Raw genomic sequence first — 11,769 nt, forward strand, 5'->3', positions numbered from 1 at the left:
ATAGGGTTTGAGGCAGGCGAATCCAGTGGGAGAGGGGACTGGCCAGAGCAGAGACCAGCAAGGGCGTTCGTTGCTCCGTGACTGTTCCGTGTCCACCTTCCACTCCTGGGGCAGACATACATTCTATTAAACTCTGGAGAGATGAGTTTCATAAAGGACTTAAAGGTTGAGCGAGTCTGCTCTCTTACGATGGGTGAGGACCATTCCTAATATGAGCTCTATTTTGGGAGAAGCCTGCTTCAGTGTTTGCTTAGAATTAGGAGGCCTGCGTCTTGTGACCGTAGCGTACGTGTAGGTATGTACGGTAGGACCAAATCGGAAAGATAGGTAGGAGCAAGCCCATGTAATGCTTTGTAGGTTAGCAGTAAAACCTTGAAATCAGCCCTTGCCTTAACAGGAAGCCAGTGTAGGGAGGCTAGCACTGGAGTAATTTGATCACATTTTTTGGTTCTAGTCAAGATTCTAGCAGCCGTATTTAGCACTAACTGAAGTTTATTTATTGCTTTATCCGGGTATCCAGAAGGTAGAGCATTGCAGTAGTCTAACCTAGAAGTAACAAAAGCATGGATACATTTTTCTGCATAATTTTTGGACAGAAAATGTCTGATTTTTGCAATGTTACGTAGATGGAAAAAAGCTGTCCTTGAAACAGTCTTGATATGTTCGTCAAAAGAGAGATCAGGGTCCAGAGTAACGCCGAGGTCCTTCACAGTTTTATTTGAGACGACTGTACAACCATCAAGATGAATTGTCAGATTCAACAGAAGATCTCTTTGTTTCTTGGGACCTAGAAGATGCATCTCTGTTTTGTCAGAGTTTAAAAGTAGGACATTTGCCGCCATCCACTTCCTTATGTCTGAAACACAGGCTTCCAGCGAGGGCAATTTTGGGGCTTCACCATGTTTCATCGAAATATACAGCTGTGTGTCGTCCGCATAGCAGTGAAAGTTAACATTATGTTTTTGAATGACATCCCCAAGAGGTAAAATGTATAGTGAAAACCGAGATGACTGCATTCAAAGATGATATATGCAAACGTATGTGGACACCCTTTCAAATTAGTGGATTTGGCTGTTTCCGCCACACCCGTTGCTGACAGGTGTATAAAATTGAGCACACCGCCATGCAATCTCCACAGACAAACATTGGCAGTAGAATGGCCTTACTGAAGAGCTCAGTGACTTTCAACGTGGCACCGTCATAGGTTCCAATAAGTCAGTTCGTCAAATGTCTGCCCTGTTAGAGCTGCCCAAGTCAACTGTAAGTGCTGTTATTGTGAAGTGGAAATGCCTAGGAGAAACAACGGCTTAGCCGCAAAGTGGTAGACCACACAGTCCCACAAAACGGGAGAGCGCATAGCGCGTAAAAATTGTCTGTCCTCGATTGCAAAATTCACTACCTAGTTCCAAACTGCCTCTGGAAGCAACGTCAGCAAAATAACTATACGTCTGGAGCTTCATGAAATGGGTTTCCATGGCCGAGCAGCCGCACACAAGCCTAAGATCACCATGTGCAATGCCAAGCGTCAGCTGGACTGGTGTAAAGCTCGCCGCCCTTGGACTCTGGAGCAGTAGAAACACGTTTTCTGGGGTAATGAATCACGCTTCACCATCTGAAAGTCGGATGGACAAATCTTGGTTTGGAGGATGCCAGGAGAACACTACCTGCCCCAATGCATAGTGCCAACTGTAAAGTTTGGTGGAGGAATAATGGGGCTCTGTTTACAAACACAAATAGACCCCACAGAGCCCCAGGACAGCAACACAATTAGATCCAACCAAATCATGAGAAAACAAAAATATAATTACTATATACATTGGAAAGAATCAACAAAAAAACTGAGCAAACTAGAATGCTATTTGTCCCTAAACAGAGAGTACACAGTGGCAGAATACCTGTGACTGACCCAAAATTAAGGAAAGCTTTGACTATGTACAGAATCAGTGAGCATGGACTTGCTATTGAGAGAGAGAGAGAGAGAGAGAGAGAGAGAGAGAGGAGAGAGAGAGAGAGACAGAGAGAGCGAGAGAGAGAGAGAGCACAGAGAGAGAGAGAGAGACAGAGAGAGAGAGAGAGAGAGAGAGAGAGAGAGAGAGAGAGAGAGAGAGAAGAGAGAGAGAGGAGACGAGGCTTAATGTTTTTAAGTGTGTAAGAATTGGATGAAGGCCTTGTGTGTTGACGCCAAGCCCATTGAATCATGGTCCCTTTGAAATCAACAGGTGTTACGAGTAAAAGGCCTCCCCCTTTTCTCTTCTCTTCCCTCCTCTCTCTCGTCTTTCTCTCCCTCCCAGCACCCTTGATCATAAAAGTGCTCCTGACACAAAGCAACACACAGCAGTGACCGTGGCTTACTGTACCTCGTACTACCATTCACCTACCTGCATTTGTTCAATAGAAACTCTCATTGTTGTCCTAAAAAATGTTTTTTTAATTTATACGTGTGCACTAATTAGTAAGCCCCCTGGTAAAATATCTTTGATTAGTTCACCCCTCAAAAATATCTCTCATGAGTACAGGCCTGGTTAAATATCTCTAGTTAGTACAGCCCTGGTTAAATATCTCTAGTTAGTTCAGGCTGGTTTAAATATCTCTAGTTAGTACAGGCCTGGTAAATAATCTCTAGTAGATCAGCCCTGGCTTAATATCTCCTAAGTTCAGGCCTGGTAAATATCTCTAGTTAGTACAGGCCTGGTAAATATCTCTAGTTAGTACAGGCCTGGTTAAATATCTCTAGTTAGTACAGCCCTGGTTAAATATCTCTAGTTAGTACAGCCCTGGTTAAATATCTCTAGTTAGTTCAGCCTGGTTAAATATCTCTAGTAGTACAGGCCTGGATTAATATCTCTAGTTGTTACAGCCCTGGTTAATATCTCTAGTTAGTATCTCAGGCTGGTTAAATAATCATCTAGTCTTAGTATCAGCGATGGTTACATAGTCTCTAGTTAAGCTATACTCAGGTCTCTAGTCGTGTATATAATATAAGCCTAGTATCGTAGTACTTCAGGTACAGGCCTGGTTGAAATCATCTGCTAGTTGTAAAGGCTGAGTCTAAATCGATGTCTGAGTTAGTAATGTTCAAGCTTCTCTAGGTTAATATAGTCTACTAGAGCCTGGTAAATATCTCTAATTAGTACAGCCTGGTTATATAATATCTCTTAGTAAGTACACGGCCTGGTTAAATATCTCTAGTTAGTACAGCCTGTTAAATATCTTCTAGTTAGTACAGGCCTGGTTAAATATCTCTGTAGTTAGTACAGGCCTGGTTTAAAATATCTCTAACTATTAGTACAGGCCTGGTTTAAATATCTCTAGTTAAGTACAGGCCTTTTAAAAGTGCTCTAGGTTGAGTCGCTGATATAATACCATGATACAGGCCTGGTTAATATCTCTAGTTAGTACAGGCCTGGTTAAATTATCTCTAGTTAGTACAGGCCTGGTTAAATATCTCTAGTTAGTACAGGCCTGGTTAAATATTCTCTGAGTATAGTTATACAGGCCTGGTTAAATAATCTCATTAGTTCAGGCCTGGTTAAAATATCTCTAGTAGTACAGGCCTGGTTAAATATCTCCATAGTTAGTACCAGGCCTGGTTAAATATCTCATAGTAGTACAGGCCTGGTTTAAATATCTCTAGTAGTACAGGCCTGCGTAAAATATCATCTAGTTAGTTTCAGGCCTGGTTAAATATCTCTAGTTAGTACAGGCCTGGTTAAATATCTCTAGTTAGTACAGGCCTGGTAAAATATCTCTAATGTAAACAAGCAAAAGACTGGTTCATTTTTAGGAGAAACCGTATGTCTTGTTTACAAAGCCTCCTCCAGAATAACCATCACATGATAGTTTCACAGGGTTCAAAGGTTCAACAATCTAAACCACGTTCCTTTGCAGCCATCTTGTTTATCCGAAGAAACTATTATCCCCTGTAGTGTGTATAAAAGTAGGGCTGTGACGGTAACAGTATCGTAATATTTTCTGTCCCATGGTAAAGAAAACTAAAGCACAATGCAGCCAGAACTCTTTAGTCCTTTAAAAACCCGCTGTATGTAAAACATTGTGAGTTGTAGCTTGGAAAATAAATTAATGAGACTCTGGATGACAACATAATGATATTTGTTTCCAACATCAGGGCTGTTTTCCTAAAGAAGTTAAATCCGCTTCATGTTCTGTTTCCCTTGCCACACAATACTAACGAGTGTCACGATACTATCGTCCCGAACCCTATAAGGTGACAGTAGTCCTCTGTGTGGTTCAGTATAGGACCCCCCACGTTACAATGACAGTGTGGTTCAGTATAGGACCCCCCCGTTACATTTTTACTGAATATTCCTTCTGAATACTTTCAGAAGCTCTAGTGAAACTCTTTCACATTGGTAAAAAAAACTGTTTTAACTACAGTTGAGGTGCAAGATTCACATAAAGTCATACTTTGTGTAGTTGTTAATAGTCTCATCATAGGACTAATGACTTTTGCATACGGTGCTCTGTGGAAAGAGCCAAGGAGCAGGCACAGTATGTACGGTGGGATACTTTTCTCGTCGCTGCAGACTCCACCTTTCCCTTAGCTGGCCAGGGTACACACTTTTACACTTCCACTTAACAAATATTTTCTAATGATTCTCCAACTCCAGGAGGGCTGTTTATGGCACTGCTGGAGGAGCTAAGAGGAGTCATGGCTGATGTGCTAGCATCGATTGTAGACCGAAAGAGAGCGCACACCACGATGAAGTCACAGTGTTATGATTTAACCTCCCGTTGCAAGGTGGACTCAAACTTCCTCATAGAAAGCACATCTCTGAACTTCTCTGGCCTTGATCAAGGTGCTTTCAACTCTTTTTTTTGTTTTTCCCAGACCAGACCTTTACTACTCAGACCTTTACTACTCCAGACCTTTACTACGCAGACCTTTACTACTCAGACCTTTACTACTCAGACCTTTACTACTCCAGACCTTTACTACTCAGACCTTTACTACTCCAGACCTTTACTACTCAGACCTTTACTACTCAGACCTTTACTACTCAGACCTTTACTACTCAGACCTTTACTACTCAGACCTTTACTACTCAGACCTTTACTACTCCAGACCTTTACTACTAATTACTCCTTATCGTAGTTCATCTCTTCAGACCAGTAGACACCACATTTACTCCTTATCGTAGTTCATTCTTCAGACCAGTAGACACCACATTTCCTCCTTATCGTAGTTCATCTCTTCAGACCAGTAACACCACATTTCCTCCTTATCGTTTCATCTCTTCAGACCAGTAGATACCACATTTACTCCTTATCGTAGTTCATCTCTTCAGACAGTAGACACCACATTTACTCCTTATCGTAGTTCATCTCTTCAGACCAGTACACCACATTTCTCCTTATCGTAGTTCATCTCTTCAGATCAGTAGACACCACATTTACTCCTATCGTAGTTCATCTCTTCAGGACCAGTAGACACCACATTTCCTCCTTATCGTAGTTCATCTCTTCAGACCAGTAGATAACCAACATTTACTCCTTATCGTAGTCATCTCTTCAGACCAGTAGACACCACATTTTACTCCTTATCGTAGTTCATCTCTTCAGATCAGTAGACACCACATTTACTCCTTATCGTAGTTCATCTCTTCAGACCAGTAGACACCACATTTACTCCTTAATCGTAGTTCATCTCTTTTCAGGCTGACTTGGCATCAAGAACCCTGCTAAGATTCCTCTTAGAAAATAGACCGGTTACTGGCACCGAGTGCTTTCTTTCTATGAATGGGCAACCGTTGCTTTCTGGAGCCCCGTATGACCTAAGGCCCTAAGTAGTGCCCTGTATAAGTAATAGGATGCCATTTGGGACACAGACAGTAATCCTTAACCATGTACTGCAGTCAATGTCCTGGAGTGTCTGTCTTTCCATGGTAAACAGGCATGGAATGTGACAACGTGCTTCCGTTATCAGCTGAAGTCACTGGCTATTTTCTGCCTCTTGACTGAGTTAGCAGCCGGAGAGGAAGAAGGGAACATTTATTTCTAAGTGAACTAGCGTCCCTGCTTTGGCTTGGAGTGACTCACCTCTCTGGTATTTGGTGTATCAAAAACCTGCTGTCCTCAGTGTGGTGGGGGTGACCCCTAGAACAGACCTTCACTCATATTAATGAATAGGAGTGCTGATATATTCATCATGATCTAAAAGGGAAACAATCCTATATCAGCACTCTTACTGTGAATTTATGAATACTGGGCCAGACCAAGATCAGCCCAGCCCAGACAACACCAGCCCATACAACACCAGCCCAGACAAACACCAATCCAGATCAGCTCCAGACCAGCCTTCCCAGACCCAACCACACCAGCCAGACCCAACCACACCAGCCCAAGCCCTTCTCAGACTCAACCCACACCAGCCACAGAACCAACCAACCACACCAGCCCAGACCTTCCCAGACCCAACCACACCAGACCAGACCTTTCTCAGACCCAACCACACCAACCAGACCTTCTCAGACCCACCACACCAGCCCAGACCTTCTCAGACTCACCACACCAGACCAGCCCTTCCCAGACCCAACCACACCAGACCAGCCTTCTCAGACCCAACCACACCAGCCCAGACCCAACCACAACAGCCCAGACCTTCCCAGACCCAACCACAACAGCCTAGACCTTCCCAGACCCAACCACACCAGCCCAGACCTTCCCAGACCCAACCAGACCAGCCCAGACCTTCTCAGACCCAACCAGACCAGACCAGCCCTTCCCAGACCAGCCCTTCTCAGACCCAACCACACCAAGCCCAGACCTTCCCAGACCCAACCACACCAGCCCTTCCCAGACCCAAACCAAACCAGCCCAGACCTTCCAGACCCAACCACACCAGACCAGACCTTCTCAGACCCAACCACACCAACCCAGACCTTCTCAGACCCACCACACACCAGCCAGACCTTCTCAGACTCAACCACACCAGACCAGCCCTTCCCAGACCCAACCACACCAACCTTCTCAGACCCAACCACCACCAGCCAGACCCAACCACAACAGCCCAGACCTTCCCAGACCCAACCACAACAGCCCAGACCTTCCCAGACCCAACCACCACACCAGCCTCCCAGACCCAACCAGACCAGCCCAGACCTTCTCAGACCCAACCAAGACCAGACAGCCCTTCCCAGACCCAACCACACCAGACCAGCCCTTCTCAGACCCAACCACACCAGCCCAGACCTTCCCAGACCCAACCACACCAAGCCCAGACCTTCCCAGACCCACCACACCAGCCCAGCCCTTCTCAGACCCAACCACACCAGCCCAGACCTTCCCAGACCCAACCCACCAGACCAGCCCTTCTCAGACCCAACCAGACCAGCCCTTCCCAGACCCAACCACACCACACCAGCCTTCTCAGACCCAACCAGACCAGACCAGACCTTCCAGACCCAACCACACCAGACCAGACCTTCTCAGACCCAACCACACCAGCCCTTTCCCAGACCCAACCACACCAGACCACACCAACCCAGACCCAACCACACCAGACCAGACCTTCTCAGACCCAACCACACCAGACCAGACCCAACCACACCAGACCTTCCCAGACCCAACCACACCAGACCAGCCCTTCCCAGACCCAACCACACCAGACCTTCTCAGACCCAACCACACCAGCCCAGACCTTCCCAGACCCAACCACACCAGCCCAGACCTTCTCAGACCAACCACACCAGCCAGACCTTCCCAGACCCAACCACACCAGCCCAGACCCAACCACAACAGCCCAGACCCAGCCCATCCTAGACCAGCCCAGGCCCAACCCAGAGCCTGCACTCACAGCCCCTCTGCCCCAATCACGCAATGACTTCTTCACAACTCCTACCCTCCACTCTCCATCCCTGCCTCGCTGCTATATGCCAGATAGACGTTCCATTCTATAAAAGGAGACCATGTCTGTCTTCTGTCTCCCGGAACACAGCCATTGCCTTCTTTACCCTCCTCTTCTTCCTGCTTCATTTGCACCTGTCAGGGATTTGAGTTTAGACGTGCTCCTTAGATCTGGCAAAGGTCAAGTTTCAACCTAGGGCCTTTCAGCGGGAACGGTCAGGAGCTAACGTGTTTGCCCACACTACATTAAAGAGGTCAGAAGAAAGGGAGCGATGGCGCTGGCTCGGAGTCAACGGTGGTTCCTCTGAAAAACAGACTTTTTCAGGAAGAAAGGGTGTCCAGAGTCGTGTGTATAGGTGACAGGGAAGTCAGGCGTAGGAGATTCAAACGTAGTGGAATGGAGTTGTTTTAATGACTTAAAACAAAAACATAACTCCAAACTATAAAACAAAGTGGGTACGAGGGCCCGTCACGCACCAATACAAACAACACCAACAACAACAACACCAACAACAAACAACACCAACAACAAAACACCAACAACAAACCATCTCTACAAAGACATGAGGGAAACAAGAGGGTTAAATACACAACAGGTAATGAATGGGATTGAAACCAGGTGTGAGGAGGACAAGACAAAACCAATGCGAAAATGAAAAATGGATCAATGATGGCTAGAAGACCGGTGACGTCGACTGCCGAGCACCGCCCGAACAAGGAGAGGCATCCGACTTCGGTAGAAGTCGTGGACAAAGGGAGCGATGACACTGGCTCGGAGTCAACGGTGGGTTCCTCTGAAAAAGGGACTTCTTCAAAAAGAAAGGGAGCGATGACACTGGCCTGGAGTCAACGGTGGTTCCTCTGAGGGACTTCTTCAGGAAAAAAGGAGCGATGACACTGGCCTGGAGTCACGGTGGTTTCCTCTGAGAGACTTCTTCAGGAAGAAAGGGAGCGATGACACTGGCCTGGAGTCAACGGTGGTTCCTCTGAAAGACTTCTTCAGAAAGAATGGGAGCGATGACACTGGCCTGGATCAACGGTGGTTCCTTTGAAAGAGTTACTTCTTCAGGAAGAATGGGAGCGATGACACTGGCTCGGAGTCAACGGTGGTTCCTTTGAAAGAGTTACTTCTTCAGGAAGAATGGGAGCGATGACACTGGCCTGGAGTCAACGGTGGTTCCTCTGAAAGACTTTCTTCAGGAAGAATGGGAGCGATGACACTGGCCTGGAGTCAACGGTGGTTCCTTTGAAAGAGTTACTTCTTCAGGAAGAATGGGAGCGATGACACTGGCTCGGAGTCAACGGTGGTTCCTTTGAAAGAGTTACTTCTTCAGGAAGAATGGGAGCGATGACACTGGCCTGGAGTCAACGGTGGTTCCTCTGAAAGACTTCTTCAGGAAGAATGGGAGCGATGACACTGGCCTGGAGTCAACGGTGGTTCCTTTGAAAGAGTTACTTCTTCAGGAAGAATGGGAGCGATGACACTGGCTCGGAGTCAACGGTGGTTCCTTTGAAAGAGTTACTTCTTAAGAACCTGTAACCAGAGGAGGGGCGAAGAGCGGGAGAGAGAGGGCGAAAGCGGGAGAGAGAGGCGCGAGAGCGGAGAGAGAGGGCGAGAGCGGGAAGAGGGCGAGGGCGGGAGAGAGTGTGAGACTAGGCTTTGGCCTAAATGGCAGCAGATTCGCTGTATAATGACTACTTTAGACCAGAGCCATAGTGTACTACTTTAGACCACTACATTGTGTACTATAGAGGGAATAGGGTCCCATTTTGAGGCAAACCATACAAGTGGTGGTGGCTGTAACCTTATGAACGACTGGCATCCTCAGAGTGCTGTCTGTTCCATTAGCCCCAGGGCCTGACCGCAGTAGTTCCTCTCTTGCCAAGCTACGGCTATGGGCAATACCCTTCCAAGCAAAAACAGGAAAGCCAGTCCTCTCAGTCTCTAACCTCCCTCAAAACTCCTTTCCTTGGTGTGACTCACAGTTTACTCTGATCTGGCGAAGTAGTAAGCATTAAAGCTCTGGTCTGGAGTTAGTAAAGGTCTGAGTAGTAAAGGTCTGGACTAGTAAAGGTCTGGAGTAGTAAAGGTCTGAGTAGTAAAAGTCTGGACTAGTAAAGGTCTGAGTAGTAAAAGTCTGGACTAGTAAAGGTCTGAGTAGTAAAGGTCTGAGTAGTAAAAGTTCTGGAGTAGTAAAGGTCTGAGTAGTAAAGGTCTGAGTAGTAAAAGTCTGAGTAGTAAAGGTCTGAGTAGTAAAGGTCTGAGTAGTAAAGGTCTGGACTAGTAAAGGTCTGAGTAGTAAAAGGTCTGAATTAGTAAAGGTCTGAGTAGTTAAAGGTCTGAGTAGTAAAGGTCTGAGTAGTAAAGGTCTGAGTAGTAAAGGTCTGGAGTAGTAAAGGTCTGAGTAGTGAAGTCTGAGTAGTAAAGGTCTGGAGTAGTAAAAGGTCTGGAGTAGTAAAGGTTGAGTAGTAAAGTCTGAGTAGTAAAGGTCTGAGTAGTAAAGGTCTGAGTAGTAAAGGTCGAATAGTAAAGGTCTGAGTAGTAAAGGTCTGAGTAGTAAAGGTCTGAGTAGTAAAAGTCTGAGTAGTAAAGTCTGAATTAGTAAAGGTCTGGAGTAGTAAAAGTCTGGACTAGTAAAGGTCTGGAGTTAGTAAGGTCTGAGTAGTAAAGGTCTGGAGTAGTAAAGGTCTGAGTAGTAAAGGTCTGGAGTAGTAAAGGTCTGAGTAGTAAAGGTCTGGAGTAGTAAAGGTCTGGAGTAAGTAAAGGTCTGGAGTAGTAAAGGTCTGGAGTAGTAAAGGTCTGAGTAGTAAAGGTCTGAGTAGTAAAGGTCTGAGTAGTAAAGGTCTGGAGTAGTAAGGGTCTGGAGTAGTAAAGGTCTGGAATAGTAAAGGTCTGGAATAGTAAAGGTCTGAGTAGTAAAGGTCTGGAATAGTAAAGGTCTGAGTAGTAAAGGTCTGGAGTAGTAAAGGTCTGGTAGTAAAAGGTCTGGAGTAGTAAAGGCTGAGTAGTAAAGGTCTGAGTAGTAAAGGTCTGGAGTAGTAAAGGTCTGAGTAGTAAAGGTCTGGAGTAGTAAAGGTCTGGAGTAGTAAAGGTCTGAGTAGTAAAGGTCTGAGTAGTTAAAGGTCTGGAGTAGTAAAGGTCTGGAGTAGTAAAGGTCTGGATAGTAAGGTCTGGAATGTAGTCTGAGTAGTAAAGGTCTGGAAGTAGAAAGGTCTGAGTAGTAAAGGTCTGAGTAGTAAAAGGTCTGGAGTAGTATAAGGTCTGGAGTAGTTAAAGGTCTGGAGTAGTAAAGGTCTGGAGTAGTTAAGGTCTGGAGTAGTAAAGGTCGGAATAGTAAAGGTTCTGAAAGTAGTAAAGGTCTGGTAGTAAAGGTCTGAGTAGTAAAGGTCTGAGTAGTAAAGGTCTGGAGTAGTAAAGGGCTGGAGCTAGTAAAGGTCTGAGTAGTAAAGTCTGAGTAGTCAAAGGTCTGGAGTAGTTAAGGTCTGAGTAGTAAAGGTCTGGAGTAGTAAAGGTCTGAGTAGTAAAGGTCTTGGAAGTCAGTAAAGGTCTGAGTAGTAAAGGTCTGAGTAGTAACTATAGGTCTGGAGTAGTAAAGGTCTGGAAGTAAAGGTCAGTAGTAAGGTCTGAGTAGTAAAGTCTGAGTAGTAAAAGTCTGAGTAGTAAAGGCTGAGTAAGTAAAGGTCTGAGTAGTAAAGGTCTGTAAGTAGTAAAGGTCTGAGTAGTAAAGGTCTGAGTAGAAAGGTCTGAGTATAAAGGTCTGGAGTAGTAAAGGTCTGGAGTAGTCAAAAGGTCTGTCTGATGTAGTAAAAGTCTTGGAGTAGTAAGGTCTGTAGTAGTTAAAGGTCTGAGTAAGGTCTCGGAGAAAAAGGTCTGAGTAGTAAAGGTCCTGAGTAGTAAAGGTCCTG

At 45.6% G+C, this 11,769-nt stretch overlaps 1 protein-coding gene across 1 annotated transcript; it reads left to right on the forward strand.

The window, feature by feature from the left end:
• The first annotated feature begins 6,215 nt into the window (after window positions 1-6,215).
• LOC139027186 (proteoglycan 4-like) lies at window positions 6,216-7,916 on the forward strand. Its single transcript, XM_070442336.1, has one exon. The coding sequence runs from the start codon at window positions 6,216-6,218 to the stop codon at window positions 7,914-7,916; it is 1,701 nt and encodes a 566-aa protein (XP_070298437.1).
• The last annotated feature ends 3,853 nt before the right edge of the window (window positions 7,917-11,769 follow it).

The sequence above is a fragment of the Salvelinus sp. IW2-2015 genome, unplaced genomic scaffold, assembly GCF_002910315.2.
Source record: "Salvelinus sp. IW2-2015 unplaced genomic scaffold, ASM291031v2 Un_scaffold7992, whole genome shotgun sequence".
Taxonomy (NCBI): domain Eukaryota; kingdom Metazoa; phylum Chordata; class Actinopteri; order Salmoniformes; family Salmonidae; genus Salvelinus; species Salvelinus sp. IW2-2015.